At 35.1% G+C, this 19,338-nt stretch overlaps 1 protein-coding gene across 1 annotated transcript in view; it reads left to right on the top strand.

Annotated features, from left to right (window-relative positions):
• Positions 1-19,338, top strand: part of LOC111085863 (Down syndrome cell adhesion molecule homolog) — a 113,827-nt gene that overhangs the window by 35,576 nt on the left and 58,913 nt on the right. Inside the window, exons 2-4 of the mRNA XM_022386408.1 lie at positions 5,136-5,534; positions 8,244-8,405; positions 14,695-14,976. Coding sequence (XP_022242116.1) covers positions 5,136-5,534; positions 8,244-8,405; positions 14,695-14,976 — 843 coding nt within the window. The remainder of the gene's footprint in view (positions 1-5,135; positions 5,535-8,243; positions 8,406-14,694; positions 14,977-19,338) is intronic.

The raw sequence follows: 19,338 nt of genomic DNA on the forward strand, positions 1-19,338 counted from the left end.
TATATAGTGGTAAATTTGTGTTTTAATAAAGAGTATCTTATATAGTGGTAAATTTGTGTTTTAATAAAGAGTATCTTATATAGTGGTAAATTTGTGTTTTAATAAAGAGTATCTTATATAGTGGTAAATTTGTGTTTTAATAAAGAGTATCTTATATAGTGGTAAATTTGTGTTTTAATAAAGAGTATCTTATATAGTGGTAAATTTGTGTTTTAATAAAGAGTATCTTATATAGTGGTAAATTGTGTTTTAATAAAGAGTATCTTAATTTCAGTTCGACAGAGTAATAATGGCGAAATATTTTTGTCTCAGAAATTTTTACGAAACTAAAGTGCATAATTTGGGCATTAAAACCTTCAGAGGTTTCTTTTACCTAATGTAGCGTGACATCAAGAGTTTTACTAGCTCGCTGAACCGTACGACAAACCCATTACTGGTACCAGAAAAAAAGAAGAACAAAAAGTTAGCTATTGAAGTAAGGGAATTGCCCAGACGGTGGCAAGAAATGGGAAACAATGCAGGAAGTCTGTACCAAACATAACCGGAAGTCTGAACCACCACCGGAAATGACTGTTCATCTATAACGAATACACGTTTTCAAAATTCGAAATCCAACATAAAGAATCTGTCATTTTGCAGGAAGGAAGATGCTTATTCTTAATAAATTTCTGTTTGGTCTCGATTCTGTAAATAATGACGATAACATGAGTAAATATATAAAGAATATCCATGGCAATTAAATTATTTGTTCGAAAGTCTTGAATGTAAACTGAGAAAAAAAAAGTTTTTCCACTTCCAAACTGTTTTTTTATTATTAAAAAAACACGTTATTTTTGGTCAAAAAATTGCACAAGGTTTGAGAAATTTTCGTTTGGTTCTTCAGCACAAGTCGTTAATATTATAATATTTCTTCCAATTACAAAAGGTGAGAAAACCTTTTGGTCTAACAACCAGTGTAACATGATTTTCAACGCACCTTTATCTAGTTTGATCGATAATAAACAAAATCAAATGAACAGCTCCAACAAAAAAAAAAACACACACACATATATATATGAATATGATTTGATTGTCTGCACATACGATTTAAATACCGGTCAATTTGTAAAATCAATGCCTCTGTTGTGACTTTCTTTTATTAATTTCGATGTTTCTATACATCCTTCACTGATGTAATGATACTTGTCGATTACTTTGTTAAAAAATCACGTCAAATACACAGTAGAGCACAAAGGGTGCACACAGTAGCGCCTGATACGTAAATTTTATTGGCACCTTAAATTAAGGGCATATGTATTCCATATGAGGTCATTTGACTACCAAATACTGTTCGACTTGTTTATAAACTTCGTTTTCTGTCACAGTTAGCCTATTTTGTTTCTGTTTCTGAAAGGTACAATATATTGGATATACTATATGACACGCTACTTTTGTTTCGGTCTGTAGATCACAGAGTCCTTGGTTCGAGACGCGACGCTGCTGAACACGTTCCATACTTTCATTTATGAGCATGTTATAAGAATGACAGTCAAACCTGTATTCGGTTCAAAGATCCGAGGAAACTCCGTGTGGTTGGCTTTCTTCCCTATCGTCAGTAATTCAAAGTTAAAGATGGTTGCACACGAATCCTAGGGATCTTTGACCTGACCATTCAGCTCACATGCAGACTGTAATAACACTATTTAAGATGGCGATAAGTCTCACATCCCGTTTTATAATCTATCTATCGCAGAGTTGTCCGTCTGTCTAGTGTCACAAGTTGTTGTGAGGAATAAACCGGTTGTAGCATATACGCAGAAATTTAGTAGAGGAATTTCGGTAGATCCTCCAAAAGTCAAAGTTTAAATGAATAAGTAATCGAACGAACGGTTAGAAATTCGCCTGCCATTCGATTTCACCATCTTAATGTCGGTGATGAGGACCCAACCAGTTCGTGTACTGTAGCCCAAAATAGCGGAAGGGGTGGCCCACGCTGCTCCCGTTCATAGCATTAATTTTTAGCACATGGACCCAGGGGAAGGTTTGTTATGTGGGCTTATCCTCTCTCAGTCATTTTATCCCCCCTCCTCCAAACAATGTAAAATTCAAGTAGCATACGTAGTACTAAATTCAGTCGATTTTTTACTACATTCATCAGCCAATTAGTGAACAGCACCATGTCATGTGAGCATTTCCATCACCTGATGATAACCAAAATGGCAGCTAATAAGGGCAAAAGATGGAATCATACAGTTTTCTTTTTATTTGACTCATTCTTGCAGTGTGTTTACAATGTATAATAACACACTATAGTTTTGAAATGAAATTGCGATTGAATATCTATTCACATTTTAAAGTTCTCTACCAGAAGTCGCAACGGATGCTGGTTTTATTTGTGTTTTCTTTGGTGATTGGGATCATTAGGACTTAAGTCTAACATACCATCACTTATAAGTATTCACACTGTTGCATCTATAGAGACTAAATACAGCTGGTGATTTTTAGAGTGAAGGTCCCATTGACTGGTAAGAACAAAGGAACAGCAAAACCAGAATCTAGCTGATAATGTGCCCGTGACTGCTATTGGACTTAAATATAATTCTTTGGATCGTTTTTTTTTCTTTTTTTCAGTTGAAAACAAAAACTGAACACACGTGAGAATTATAAACATCATTATAGATAACAAGTGTGTACTAAAAAAAATGTAAAGAGCTAAATAATAGTTTGGAAAGAGTGCTTGATTAAGATTAGGTTGTCCTTTTTTATTTTAAAATGTTCGGTATTGATTGACTAGGTATTTATTGCCTACTCCAGCGCCCTCTCTGTTGCCGTGGGTCCCGAGGGCGTGGTTTTGGCTAGTAGTTCACCTGAATATTTTCTTTTATGAATAGTATGATGGAATTTATTGACTGTAATTCATCACTTCTAACAATCCCTACAACTGTGGTATTTCTCAAGTGTACCGTTCTCCCTTACAGTAATCGGGTAGGATCTGCATAATAACTGGAGGTTGGACAAGAAGCGACTTGGGGGAGGGGTAGTACATCTGAATTATCTGACTTTTGACAAAGATACAGAGTGAAAACAGTATACGAAAGTGGGAAATATCTTTATTACGAAAACAAACATACAAAAGACAAAATCCGTGTACTTACGGAGGACAGTGCTTTTATTAGAGCTTACAGAGATTTTTGTGAGGAAGAAAACGAATCCGTTCCAGGTTGAGAATTATATAAGATAAACAATGGCGCCATTGTACCTCAGGTTCATACGTTACCCAGGTTATTGTTAGTCATACCCATCGAAAAATAAGAGAAGTTGTATTCTCAAGGTATCACCTGCTCCCCCCCCCCCCCGTATAAAAGATCGCTGTCTACTTTCACGTAGTATGATTTAATAATACGAACTACTCTGTCATATCAGTGAAAAAAAAAGTTTGTTATCGAATGAACAGTGTACAGTTTACACAGTACAAATAACTTGCACAAGGTTAAGGTGGCTTCATATACCAGTAACCTAGGAAACAAGTCAAAACATACCCTTCACAGTAAGTGACCCAGCTAACAACAACAAAAACTGAATAAACAAGCACAGTCAAACAAACACCATGTAGGCTGTAACAAGCTCAACACTGCTTGGATCAATATTTAGTCTTGGAAGGCAGTAAAAATAGGGCCATAGGAAACGGTGAGGTCAGTCAGGCCATGGACTGACCACCTTTTCATGGCATGTATAACTACAACTTATGTATTAAAACTTGATTCTTTTAATGCAGTACAATGCGTTGTGTGTATGCAGTATTTGCTGTTAAAATGGCTCAAGATTCAATCTCATAGCATTAAATTTTCAAATGATCTTAGTTATCTTCTTGATGAAAGCTGTACGTTAAACCTGCTTAGGGTTATACGCCTTTAGTAATCGTATAGGATACTAGCTATGACGTCATCCAATCAAATACCAGTGTTTCAGCGTTAAACCAGAATATGGTTAGATGGCTGAAATTTTTAAGTGTTAGGTAAACTTTAATAGTTTAATTTACTAAAAATAGGTGCATAAAACACCTAGTATGCCTGCCCATTAGATAACGTAATGTAATTTTTGTCGAAAAATCTGTGTTGACATATCGCACACGTTGGTTGGTCAGTATATCAACTGGAAAAAAAGGAGGGAAACACTTTTAAGCAACACAATGGGCTATCTGTGCTCTGCCCAAACAGGGTATCGAAACCCGGTTTTAAGCGTTGTAAGTCCGCGGGCATACCGCTGTGCCCCTAGGGGCAAATATTTTTATACTAAATTTAAAATTACTTACCATTACAAATGTAACGGTTAATCCCACTTTTCTTTGGTAAAAGAGCAGCTTAAGAGTTGGCGGTGGATGGTGTTGACTAGCTGCCTTCCATCTAGTATATCACTACTAAATTAGGGACAGTGAGCGCAGATAGCCATACATTTGATACGCTAATTGCAGCTTATTTTGGTACTCCTCGATTTATAATATTTTTTTAGAAATGCAGATTTATGTTATTATTTTATGTTTTAAAATACCTTTTGACGTCCCCCAGTGGTACAGCGGCATGTCTGCGGACTTACAACGCTAGAAAACGGGTTTCGATACCCGTAGTGGGCACAGCACAAATAGCCCCTTGTGTAGCTTTGTGCTTAATTACAAACAAAGCCTTTCGAGATAAACTAAAATCTTTAATCAATATTCGCCTCAGAAATGCAGTTTAAAAAATCGTATTTTTATTGTAAGTTTATGTTGATCTCTTTAAAACGCTAAAAACCGGGTTTAGATACCCGTAGTGGGCATAGCAGAGATAGTTGTGTAGTTTTGCGCTTAACAACAAGCAAATGTTGATCTCTTTTAAACAAGTTTTCATCATAAATGAGATATATTCATATGATTAGGTAAATTATGAGCAACTTACACCCTGGCTTTGTTTTTACTCCTTCAAATTATGAAACAGCGAAGAGTTTTCAAAATAATTAGAAGTATAAGCCCATTTTCCTACTTGTGAAATTCAGCCATAAAATGGTACAGGTCAAGTTTAACAGGGGGCGTGACCGTATCCATAAAAACTATGAACACTTAATCGATGTAATGTTTCTGTTAATTTTCATTTATTGTCTAATAGTTTTTTCTTCCCTGCCAGACTGTGAAAGTTGCACAAAGAAGACTGCTGACAGTAACCATGGCAACAGAGATTCGTCTGATAAGTGTGGGCGTGGAGTTGGTGAACAACAGCCTGTTGTTGCTAACAAAATTGGTGGACTCAGACACTTTTTAAATGCATCTGAAATGTATAAAAAAGATCAGAAGCATGTTTCTTCCTCCTTTACATGGAATAGGGTCGAAGCATCAAAGTTTCTGAGTCTTCTTTTCGTACTTCAAATGAAGAAAGATGTCACGGTTTTCGATTCAGTTCACCAGTTGTCTCGTCGGTTCCGGCGCCAGGTTCGTGATGAATCAAAGACTGTTGTGAGTGGTCAAACTGTTGTTTTGACGTGTCCGTCTAATGGTCAGAAAGTGGAAAACGTCGTCTGGAGTAAAGGTGAAGTCCAATTTCAGAATTGAATAGTTAAATGGTTTTTAGTCTGTCAAACGTGATTCTCCACCTACTTCCCATCTTGAAAAGTTAAAAAGCTAATGTAAACATAATGAAAGATTTGGTACTTTCGAGTAAAGCAGAAATATCACTATTAAAATCTTCTTTCTATATATTTCACATATATAAGATGAAAATACATGTTATGACTTTTCTGTCATCCGTTTATTCATGTTTGTATTGATGACAATATTTTTATATAGGTCCTATTGATATCAGCTTGTAGCAATAGCTCAAATTTTTTTTTTCTTTCGTGTGGTCATACCATAATATTTGGATTATCAAGTAGGGCTAGGTGTGGCTGAATGGTAGTGTGCCCGGACTTTAAATCTGATGTGTTTTGTCACGTTACCCCGAATACGTGATTCCAAGAGTTGGCTAAAAGCGCTGTTGACTAGCCGTCTTCCGTATAGCCTATTATTTCAAAATTAGGGAATGTTGTGCAAAGAATGTGTGCATCTTTGCGCAAAGCTACATGAAGGCTATCTATGCTAGCTGCCCCTCATTTAGTAGTGATATACTAAAGGGAAGGTAGCTAGTCAATACCACTCACCGCCAACTCTTGGGCTACTCTTTTACTAAAGAAAAGTGGGATTAACCGTCACATTTAACGCCCATACGGGTGAAAGCGCGAGCATGTTCGAACCCGCGACCCGCAGATTGCGAGTCGAGCGCTCTAACTACCAGGACAGGCCACAATATCTTGGGATTAGCTAATTAAGCGAGAAACCATGCTAAAAATTTACAAAAAAAAATAGTAAAAATCGTTAATTTTATAACGTCTAATGTCTGAAGCAAGAATGTTCTTTTTAAAGACAAAAAAGTCACTTTGTAACTGGAAACATGAGATTGTTGTTTGGTTGTCATTGCAATACTCTTGAATCATAGAGAGAGAACACTAATTCTTAAGAAAACGAATATTATATTTGGAAACAAATTCTGTTATACAATGCATTTAAATCACAAAGTTAAATTTTATCAAAAACGAACATTTTGTTTGGAAATAAATTCTGATACGCAATGCAGTTAAATCACAAAGTTACATTTTATCTCAAAATGAGAAATGCTGAAAATGTCAGCATGTGGAACTATATTTTGCTGATTATGTTAACAGCTCTTTAAAATAATACATATAGTTCTAGAGCGACATCTATTACATTATAAATACAATAAAGGTTCCGTTAACTTTCAATCGAGGCCTAAAATAATCACTTTTTGAAGGCTTCAAAATAGAAAGAGAACGCAAGTTTTAATGCTTTTCATTGTTTCAAAAACTGAAACGAACTGCCTGTTTTATAATATGATACATTTACGGTCAAAACAATACACATTTCTCCTATTCTTGAACTATTTTATACAAAGAATGTACGTCTCATGCACTGTTTAAATTTATGTTTGTAAACTCACAAGTTGAATTTATGAAAACTGAGTTATTTACATCAAGAAACTTATATTTCTATGCAAATAGAAGGAATATAGATCCAATTTTTTAGGTGCTTCTATCTGAAGAACTGAACTACGTAATCGTAGGTCTAAAAAACTCTATTATAACTTAATAAATTATTCATCCAATATAACTTCGGTGATTAAAAAATAACGGCATCAAAGCGTTAGGCTTGAGAATAAAGAGAAAAAACAAGAGTTCACGGACGTAAAAGCATTCGTATACGTATACATACCATGAAGTAGAAAAATGGAATGAATGTATTCACGGTTCGTTTCTTACAAAGTTATACCAAATGCTAAGTTAAAAAATATTGCGTCCTGTTTCCACAAAAATCGCGCTTCTCAATTTGAGGCCATGGATATGCTATAAGAATAACGTTCAAATCTATTCTTCGGTTATACAAGAGTTGCTAAAACTTGACGATAGGTGCTCTTGACAAATCTATTAGTTCATAAACAAGAACGGCTATGCACTTTTAACCCTTTTAAGCTTTGCGTGAAAATTCTAAAACAAATAAATGAATTTAGCGCAAATCGTATAAAAGACAAACGAAGCTATTCGATATACTTTTATAATGACCCTTTAAACCATAGAACGGTAAATATTTTATGGATCAGTGAAACAAACATTTTCTGATAAACCTACTCAGTTACCACTCTTTGAACTTTGACCTTCTGACTACCTCATATCTTCACCTATATATTTTATTTCTTACCAGTACAATATCTAGATCGTCATATTTTATATCTTAAAATTTGGTCTATCTATTGGCGAAGTCGTGTCGTGGCTTGGTGGTTAGGGCGATCGACTCGCAATCGAACCCCGTTACTGAACTTGCTCGCCCTTTCAGCCGTGAGGACGTTGTAATGCTATGGCCAGTCCCACTACTTGCTGGTAAAAAATAGTCCAAGAACTAGCGGTGGGTTGTGTTGACGCTACAGTTTATGGCTTCAAAAGTAGGGATGGCTAGCGAAGGAAGCCCTCGAGTTGCTTTGCGCGTAATTCACCGAACAAACAAAGCGAGAACACGCAAGTTTTGAAGAACAGTTTAATTATATTAAAACTATGGTGCACGAATTTCGTTTCGTTTGCTGTTTTTCATAAGGAATAACTATGTGAAAGAGAAAATAATGAAGAAAAAATTATTAAAATACTGATGATGATTATTATTTATTCGAATGATCATTTTAATAATTATATGATTTCAGATGGCCTCACGTTACCTGTCAATCCTAGGCAGAGCATCCTAAGAAACGGAAGTTTGTCCATTCGGGAAGCGACGAAAACCTCTGACGAAGGTACATACGATTGCCGTTATCGTGACGATAGATTTAGAACCAGAAATAATATCATCACTCTTCGAGTTTCAGGTAAATTATAGTATTTCATATTCATTACTTACTTATTTATTCCCGACGGATGCGATTGTCATAACATTTGCTAGAAAACATTGTATTAATTGTATCTTGAAATCTCTAGGCACAATTACGATTTTATTGTCACTTTTGTCGGGATTAGTGTTTCATATGGCACTGAAACAGTACAGGGTCAAACATAAACAAAACATCATTGTTAAGAGTATATACTCTTGTTTTATACTAGTTGTTTATGAAAATAACTAAAAATTACAGGTTATGGTTTAAACGTCGAAAGCTGGCTAAGTATTAGCAACTACTATGCTTAAAATTTTGATAAAAAGCACGTTATTACAAATTTTAGGCTTAATAGTTTCTAATGCTTTAACAGTTTTCGGAATTTCGGCATTTAAACAGTCACTTTTAAAGTATTTTACTGAATATATAAATAGCATTTCGGAGAATCTTTTGTCTTTCATCGTTAAGCTCATCTGACGAGTTCTGGTATTAAATTAAGGGCCTCTGGTTTGTGACTTGTGGGAGACAAAATATAGATTTAAAATGCTATTTTTACACAACTCTGAATTTGAGTCCGCAATGATGAAGTTGTGATAAATGTGGAATAAAATCGTTCGCACTTCACATACTTTTTTATCACAAATTTTAGGCCTAATTGCATTACATTTTGCTATATGTTTCAACCACAGGGTAACTTAAACCGACGCTTAATTCTAGTCCTAATTGCATTACAGTTTGCTGTATGTTTCAACCACAAAGTAACTTAAACCGTCACTTAATTTAAGGCCTAATTACATTACATTATGTTTTAACCACAGGGTAAATTAAACCGTCAGTTGTGCTTGACCAGATTTGATCCTGAACAAACTATGTGAACTAATGTCCCACGTTTACTGCAGAACTTATATAGAAATGCACAAAGAAATAAACTATTTAGAACATACTTAGGGGCGTAGTGTTTTTTTTTTACTTGAAAAAAATTGAAGTTGTTCATAGGCAAAACACCGAATTTATATTTAAACTAAATCGTTTAGGTATAAATATTATTAGCTTAACATTCTAAGGGGTTCTTCGAGCAATATGAGACTTTCACTTTATCTAGGATAATCTAGAAGCAATGTGAATACCTTATTTTTCGAGTGCTAACGAAACATGACTGTGTATTTTTAGTCCCAACACGTTTCCATTCCATTTTGTTCAAACTATTGTGCAGTGATGCAGACCATAGTTATAGACGTTGAACTCAAACTTAGCGTATCTGAAAGTAGCATAATCTCTTCTTCGACAACTGAGGGTTGTATATTATACTTTAAAGTTTTAATTTACTTTAATTTTCTCCTTATAATGCTGAAAACATTCTGATAAATGTTTTCTAATATACTTTGCTAATATTCATAAAATGCTACAAATGAAACTTTCATCTTTAATTATTTTTGGAACTTTACAAAGAAAGTTGTGATATAAACAGAAAAAACAAACAAACAGGGGCTTTTCTTTTCAATAATCTGAATATTTGTACATTTACTCTGGAGTGTAAGAAACGTTGTAATTTAAAATAAAATACATTAATTTATTGCTTGTATAGGACATTGCTTACTATGATTAAAGCCACTCAACTCGTTAAACCAAAGTTAGGCTTTGCTGGCATAGCTACAGAAAACCGCCGTTAAAGCATTTTTCAGACAGCTCAGAATTTTTAAAGCTATTTTTAAGAGCGAAGTGTTGAACTTCAGAGTTTGTTTGTTTGAAAACAGGGCCAAAATAATAATAATAATAATTAAATATAATAAAAAAGCATTTTCTGATCCATCCCCGATTATCCTGTTTAATAATTGTAGTTTTCGGAAATTCAAATATTATATAATCAACAATAGCAGTAACGTGTGAGCTTTAGTGTTAGATGGGTAAATTTTGGCTGTACCAGTATTGTCCAACTTTTGAATGCTGATCGGAGTGTACTAGAAAGGCAGATAATCCCCCAGTAGCTCAACAGTAAGTCCGCAAGGTTATAACGCTAAAACCAATGTTTCTTTATCTGTGGTGGACACAGTGCAGATAGCCTATTGTGCTTAAACTACAAAAGAAACAAATGAAGAAGAAAGACAGGTAGTGGCAGTGTACTGATCGAGTTCTATAATATGTACATATATTGAATTTTACTTCTTCATTGGCTCTGGCCTGTAGCCACCTAGCGGTACTGCCAACGTAAACTCCAAGGCATCGAGGGCAACAATACTTACAAACAAGGAGCGCATGTTCTATTTTGCGATTTTTAAACTTTTATGTTAAAAAGAAAGATGTAATTATGAAAAGGAAATAAACCTAACCTGTACATGCAAACAAAACTTAGAAAAAAGAGTTTGAAAAATGTTGTTCCATATTTGAAAAGAGTGAATGCCCAAAATAAGAAAGTGTTATGAGCACATTAAGTTTAAGCATGGTAGGATGATTAGCTTGGGAAGCAGAAAGCTTGAACAGCTGTTGCTATATCATTGAACGTATGAATTGGAGTGGAAACTCTCTAACTTGTAGTTTCTTTATAATGAACTTTAATTATTTCTTTAGCGGATCTGGTGGTTAATTTGGTCACTAAAGTTTATTTAAAACTTTCAGATGTGAAGCCAAAGAAATGTGCAGATAAACCATGGGAATGTAGATTATGATAAGCCTATTTTTAAATTCTTGATTGCAGTTAAAACTTGAGCTTTCAAAAAAGGTAGTATTGGTTATTGGTTAAAGGAAACCTGTTGGATCAGCAACGATCTAATGGTTAGCATGCCTGAGCCGTGAACTCGAGGGTTCATGGCTTATGCCTCTTTGTCGCAAAAAACCGCACTATGCCAAATTTCATCATTCGGTCAGATAAGAGTAGCCCAAGAACTGGCGGTAGGTGCTGTTGACTAGCTGTCTTCCTTTTAGTCTGTTACTTCAAAACTTAGAAAAAAAAAAGGACTATGCGAAGATAGCCCTTGTGTGTTGCTCAGCGTGAAATTTTTGGAACAAACAAACAGAAAACTTTTTGAGGATGCTTACAGTATAAACAATTTTGATATCTTTGACGTGAGTGAGTTTACAGAAAAAAAAGAAGTGATATTGCAATGGTTTAAACACGACACGTTAAACACGTTGCTCAAGATAAGATTTAAAGATTATTTCATGGCGATATCACATAATTATTTGATAACAAATTCCATTCAACAGAAAAGGAACTTGCTACTGACCCACCATAACTTAATATTAATGATTATATACATGTACTACATAATAGGAAGCCAGTATTTTGATAGTATTTTTTCCTTCCAAATTTGCGTTCAAAATACTTGCATTAGACGTAATTTTTATACTGCTTTTTTGCTTCATTGTCTAAGGCCTCCTGTGGCTCAGGGGTAAATCTTAGGACTTTTCATGTTTGGGCTTGACATGGCTTGATGGTTAGGGTGCGCGACTCGCAATCTGCAGGTCGCGGGTTCGAATCCCCATCACCAACATTCATTGGTAAAAGAGTACACCAGGAGTTGGCGGTGGGTGGTGATAACTAGCTGCCGTCCCTCTAGTCTTTAACTGCTAAATTAGGGACGGCTGGCACAGATAGCCCTCATGTATCTTTGCGTGAAATTCAAAACAAACTAACAAACAAACGCCAAGATTCGCACACTGGTGCAACTTTATTTTCCTCATGTTTTCACACACCCCCTCCGATAACTCAGCGACAAGTTCGGAAGGCTTAAAACACTAAAAACCAGACTTAGATACTCGCAGTGAGCAGAGGACGAATATCCCATTGTGTAGCATTGTACTTAACACAAAACAAACGATCAAACTCATGTTTTATTAGATATTTTGTTGACACTTTGCTGCTATCTTATTTCTGATTATTTGTTTGTAGTTAATCACAAAGCTACAAAATGACGGGTATCGAAACCAGGTTTTTAGCTTTGTAAATCCACAGACATACCGCTGTGCCACTGGGAGGCCTGATTATTTAGCAATTTTTTTCCGGATTATAGCTGTTAATAGGGATCCTTTTGAAAATCTACCAAGAACACAAGAAAGCCATTTGAAGCTTCGCCGAAAGTGTGTTATGAAATAAAGCTTGTTTTTACTACACTGGGCAGTACAAAAGATACTGTTGTATCATGGCATGTTTATTAGATACTGATTCAGCGAGATTAATTTAGATGTTAACAAGATACTGTTGAATCATGGCGTATTTATTGGATGCTAATTCAGCAAGTGTATTTCAGATGTTAACAAGATACTGTTGAATCATGGCATGTTTATTAGATACTGATTCAGCAAGTGTATTTCAGATGTTAACTGTTGAATCATGGCGTGTTTATTGCATACTGATTCAGCGAGTGTATTCCAGATGTTAACTGTTGAATCATGGCGTGTTTATTAGATACTGATTCAGTGTATTCCAGATATTAACTGTTGAATCATGGCGTGTTTATTGCATACTGATTCAGCGAGTGTATTCCAGATGTTAACTGTTGAATCATGGCGTGTTTATTAGATACTGATTCAGTGTATTCCAGATGTTAACTGTTGAATCATGGCGTATATATTGGATGCTGATTCAGCGAGTGTATTTCAGATGTTAACATTGTAATTAACACATATGGGCTTTTTGCACAATCAGCAAAGCTTTGCTGTCAGAGGTGGCCCGGCATGGCCAGGTGGTTACGGCGCTCGACTCGCAATCTGAGGGTCGCGGGTTCGAATCCCCGTCACACCAAACATGCTCTCCCTTTCAGCCGTGGGGGAGTTATAAAGTGACGATCAATCCCACTATTCGTTGGTAAAAGAGTAGCCCAAGAGTTGGCGGTGGGTGGTGATGAATAGCTGTCTTCCATCTAGTCTTACACTGCTAAATTAGGGACGGCTAGAGCAGATAACCCTCTTGTAGCTTTGCGCGAAATTCAAAAACAAACAAACAAACTGTCAGAGGCATAAAACATGAACAACTGAATTAATATAAATATCATTAAAGTTTGAAAATGAAATTATTTTTTTCTCATGATAACTTCCCTATTTACTAATAATTTGTGTGCATATCTACCAATGAATAATCTAACCAATGCTCCTCGTAATTATGAAATGTACATAAAAGAATGGGCCCGGCATGGCCTGGTGGATAAGGCGCTCGACTCGCAATCTGAGGGTCGCGGGTTCGAATCCCAGTCCCACCAAATATGCTCGTCCTTTCAAAGAGGGAAGGCTGTCAAGTGGGTTGCATCCTTGACATAAGAAACAGCTTTAGAAACGATGGCAGAAGCAAGATCTGCCATCGGGAAAAAAAAAACATTAAAGAATGGTAAGACTTTTTATTTTTTGTATGGGATGTAGTTTTTGTTATAAATGTGTATATTTACAGGGTAGCATAGAAAATAATAAGACTTAAGAGCATTTATTAAAGAAATTTACATCCTGACAACAGCCCCTATCAGAATATATGCTGTAAACACAAACGGGTTAGGCCTGTTCAAAGCGATTTATGTATACGCTGTCAACACAAACGGGTTAGGACTGTTCACAGCGATTTATGTATATCCTGTAGAAACAAACGGGTTAGGCCTATTTAAAGCGACTTATATCATTATTATTGACATCATTCTTGTGCTGTGTGAAGAAACACGTTATATTTATGGTGCACCTGAGTCATCTTACTTTTGGGCTACCATGTATATGTATATATTTATTTTACCAGAAAATAATATTATATACTGTACATTTAGTAATATTTTGTACGTGTTGTGGTAAATTGTAATCTGTAAGTACAATTACTTGTTGCTTTGATTGTCATACATGTATTTTAGGCCTTCCCAACTAAACAGACGTAGCTCTGGAGGTTGAAATACTTGTTGAATGATTTAAAGATTTTAGTTCTGATCACTGTAAATATTAATTTTCTGTAACCTGTAGGTGTAACGGTATTAACTTCTAATTTTGTTGAATGATTTGAAGATTTCAGTTCTGATCAGTATAAATATTGATTTTCTGTAAACTGTAGGTGTAACGGTATTACCTTCTAATTTTGTTGAATGATTTGAAGATTTCAGTTCTGATCAGTATAAATATTGATTTTCTGTAAACTGTAGGTGTAACGGTATTACCTTCTAATTTTGTTCAAAATTTTAAAAAATATGTAATTTCATTTTCTAAAGTGTTCATATTTATACTGATAAGAAATTTTGAAATAAATGAGGAACTCAAAAAAGCTTGATTTTTCAGTACGGATTATTAATAAAACGTTATATATATATATATATTCTTTTTTTTTTAGAATCCCCCGCCATCTCCGCATTTCAGTTTCCTCCAGATCTTGTAGTGGGAATGAGGGTAAAAGTAATGTGCTTTGTTATTCTTGGAGATCCTCCATTTCTTTTGCAATGGCTGAAAGATGGATCCACTCTCTCTCCCAGCTATGGTTTAAGTGTACAGTACTTTCAAGATTATAGTATCCTTTCGACAGAAAACTTACTCCCAAGACACTCAGGCAATTACACCTGTAGTGTCAATAACGGTGCAGGATCGGCAAGTTACAGCGCCCTCTTGACGGTAAATGGTAAGAAAACATTTTTAGAGCTTATTAGATAAATAATCTTAAAAAGGCCATCACTGACAAGGCTAGAGAGAACGTTTCTAAAGAAATGGATACTGGGGAAAATTCGCAGCCATGACTGTGCCTACCATATACGACTTTATCAAACCAAATTAAATCGTTTGAATACCATATTATCACTTTATTAGTTTGTAAGGACTGATAGTGGGAAGAACTTATGATTTATGCCAGTCGCTTTACGAAACTCACAATCTGTAAATTCGGCAAATGCAAAAAATAAAATAAAATAGGAACAAACGAATTGTCGACTTTAAAAAGCCTGACTGGAACAGATCAAGGGCCCCTGCCAAAATTCTGCCCTTACTAACCAATAAAGTGGTAAATGAAATGGGTGACGTTCAATAGATCTGGTAACTTGATTAGCTAAGCAACCGTCTTGCACGGATTTACAGCTAGCTCCCTTAATTTCAGTTTTGAAGTAGCGCAGAAAACTTCTGATACCTTAACTACACTGACACGTATTTACATTTAAAAGTTCCGACTTAACTGGCCACGTTCTTAAGAACGAATAAATTTTAAGCAACTACTGAAGCTAAGTTGGACACGTTGTTAGGAGAACTGTAATTGATCACGCTTTCAGTTGCTAACAACATAAAAACGGTATTAGTTATTGTTGATGAGAACGGTATTAGTTATAGTTGATAAAAACAGTATTAGTTATTGCTGATAAGAACGTATTAATACGTAATAACGTATTAGTTATTACCTATAACAACGGTATTAGTTATTATTGATGAGAACGGTATTAGTTATTACCTATAACAACGGTATTAGCTATTATTGATGAGAACGGTATTAGTTATTGTTGGTAAAACGGTATTAGTTATTATTGATGAGAACGGTATTAGTTATTGTTGGTAAAACGGTATTAGTTATTATTGATGAGAACGGTATTAGTTATTGTTGGTAAAACGGTATTAGTTATTATTGATGAGAACGTTATTAGTTATTGTTAGTAAAACGGTATTAGTTATTGTTGGTAAAACGGTATTAGTTATTGCTGATAAGAACGGTATTAGTTATTATTGATGAGAACGGTATTAGTTATTGTTGGTAAAACGGTATTAGTTATTATTGATGAGAACGGTATTAGTTATTGTTGGTAAAACTTATCAGCAATAACTAATACCGTTTTACCAACAATAACTAATACCGTTCTCATCAATAATAACTAATACCGTTCTTATCAGCAATAACTAATACCGTTTTACCAACAATAACTAATACCGTTCTCATCAATAATAACTAATACCGTTTTACCAACAATAACTAATACCGTTCTTATCAGCAATAACTAATACCGTTATTGTTGGTAAAACGGTATTAGTTATTGCTGAAATGGGTCAAATAGCAAATCTTATTTGCCTTTTGGTATCGCTTGAATAAAACACAGTAAAATATCTTAACCATTCTAACGACATTTTAGACACACCTTTGTATTGAAAGCTGTCAAGGGAAGAAACATATCTCTATTTGTTAATTTGACTGTGTATTATAATAACAAAGAACGTATTCCTTTTTAATCTATTTTATGGACACTTTAAAGGTCCAATTATTTTGTATGTTTATCACTTCGCATCTCTAAGTGTGAGGTTAAAAGCAAAACTAAAACCAAGACTAACAACTATTTACACTACTCTTCAGGTTCCGCTCAATTCACAAAATTAGGAGCAATCTTTTTATTTTTTCGTTTACCTGCAGTGATTCCGATACAATATACGATATATCTGTCGTATAACCTTCAAACAAATAATGTCTTACCAAGTTCAGACTGGCATGCATGACAGAGAAAATATAGTATAAATACTTGTTCGAAAAAAACAACAACAATAAATTTACAATAATTAAAAAGTCCTTTAAAAAGGCACGTGTAAAGTGAGACTGAGGTTAAATAATATCTCATTTTATACGGTCTTAACAGTGAAAATAAATTGTGTTATGTATTTATATAAATGGATCTTCAAAGAACTGTTTTTGTAAAATGGTAGCATGGCTTCAACAGTAGAAACTACATTGATACCCGATATTTTGCATTGAAATGATAATAAAGTTTACAGAACGGTTGTGGACGCTAAGGAAATGAAAAGAGCTCTATAACGGAGAGATAACTGAGATGTCAGGACTACAAGGTTGACTAAGGTTTCTCGAATTGCAAATAACTCCAGAAATATTTTATGAAACTGTTATGTTCTAGGAATGTTACTCCAGTTTCATGAAGTAGTTGTATATTTGTCATATTTCTCTTCTGCTGATAGTACGTAAGGAAAAAAAAAACAAAACAGAATGCAATATATTTTGTGTACATTTAAAACGGCACATTTCTTTCTACGTTACTGTCTTAAAACAAATGTTTGAAGACAAAAATGTACAACATATACTGAATGGAATGTATGGCTCAGAATACAGGAAGTTAAAGTTTGTTCCTTTTTTTTTAAGATAATATTTCAGGGTAACTTGTGTATTTTTTTTAATTGTTTGGTATCAGAAACACTTAAGATCGTTATTTGGTGAATCTTCATTTGGCGGGTTTCGATACCCGTGGTGGTCAGAGCACAGATAGACCTTTGTGTAGCTTTGTGCTTAACCACAAACAACAACTTATGAAGCTGCGAGTGCACCCTGGTGGATATTTAAGTTACAAAAAGATGTACCAGATTAAGACAGTATAACAAAAGTTACCACAATTAACTCACAGTTTTAGTCATTGCCTGGAGTAGGTTGTCGCTTGTCATGCGACGCCGACTTCATGCCGATCTCCCCCTCTTCTCTTCTTGAGTCACCGGATACCAAAGGGTTAGGGACTATAACATACGGTTTAGTTCAACACGGGTATATATATATCGTTTGGCATAACGTCACGTGTCAATATTCACAGAGACTTCTCGATCCACGGCTTTATACAGTAACGTAAGACCAATGAAAGCACACGCAAGGAGAACAAAGTCGTTGTAGTAAATAAAAAAAAATCCAGATTACTGTTCTGAAAACCACTTCTGTATCCCGTGAACAAAGTGTGATTTTTCACACTCCATACAGCTGATAGAAGACAAACAACCACGTGCTTCACACATGGCTACAGATTTCTTTTGTTACAACCAGTAATTTTCTGTGCTATTCAAGCTGCTCATAATTCACAGTGTCAAGAAGAACCAAATCAAATATTAAATTGTTATTGTAATTACTGCTTGACAAACCGAATGGAGACTTAACTAAGGAAAGAAGAAACTTTAAAAATTTAATTAAAAACATGACAACAACTTTAAGTTTGTCTGTTCTTTTAAGAAAGTCACATTAGGCTATCTGCTGTGTCCACCGCGGGGGGATCGAACCCTGGATTTTAGCGTTGCAAGTCCGTAGATTTACGGCTTTCTCACCCACAGTAAATTGCCCCCCCCCCAGTGGCACAACGCTAGAATCCGGGTTTCGATACTTGTGGTGGGCAGAGCACTGATAGCCCATTGTGTGGCTTTGTGCTTAATTACAAAGAAACAAACAAAGAAACCAACAGTAAAATATTTAAAAATATATAAACGTATACATGAGAGATGATATATATACACAAACTATGTACAACTAAAATGTTAATTAAATTGGAAAGTTATTTAGCACAACAAAAAATAAAGAAATGAAAAGAAAATATTGAAATACAGAAAAGCAATTCTTTGATAGTTACCACCCATTCCAGTTTACTCATCAGAGCCCCCTAGTGGCACAGCGGCATGTCTGCGGATTTACAACGCTAGAAACCGGGTTTCGATACCCGTGGTGGGCAGAGCATAGATAGCCCATTGTGTAGCTTTGTGCATAACTACAAACAAACACACAATACTCATCAGAAAAGTAATGTATTTAACACCAGGGGTTCAATTACCCGCGGTGGAAAGAGTACAGATAGCCCACTGCGTAGCTTTGAACTAAGAAAACAACAACGAATTATTTAAAATAAATGTATTTGAAAAGAATTAAAGCTTTCGTTTTGAGTTTGTTCACTTTCAATAACGGTCTCGTAATTTTCATTAATTCTTCTCCTAAGCAGTCCAAGTTTTCTCATTAGAACTTTTATTCAGAAATCAAGTATTTTCGTTAACAAATTCAATTAGGAATGATTTTCAAATCACCCCTTTCGAATTCACGGAAAGTTGTTATCCAAGGGCCTTCTGCCTACTTTCATGAGAGGCCCGGTATGTCACGGAAAGTTGTTATCCAAGGGTCTTCTGCCTACTTTCATGAGAGGCCCGGTATGTCACGGAAAGTTGTTATCCAAGGGTCTTCTGCCTACTTTCATGAGAGGCCCGGTATGTCACG

Source organism: Limulus polyphemus, unplaced genomic scaffold (assembly GCF_000517525.1).
Source record: "Limulus polyphemus unplaced genomic scaffold, Limulus_polyphemus-2.1.2 Scaffold669, whole genome shotgun sequence".
In the NCBI taxonomy this organism is placed as follows: domain Eukaryota; kingdom Metazoa; phylum Arthropoda; class Merostomata; order Xiphosura; family Limulidae; genus Limulus; species Limulus polyphemus.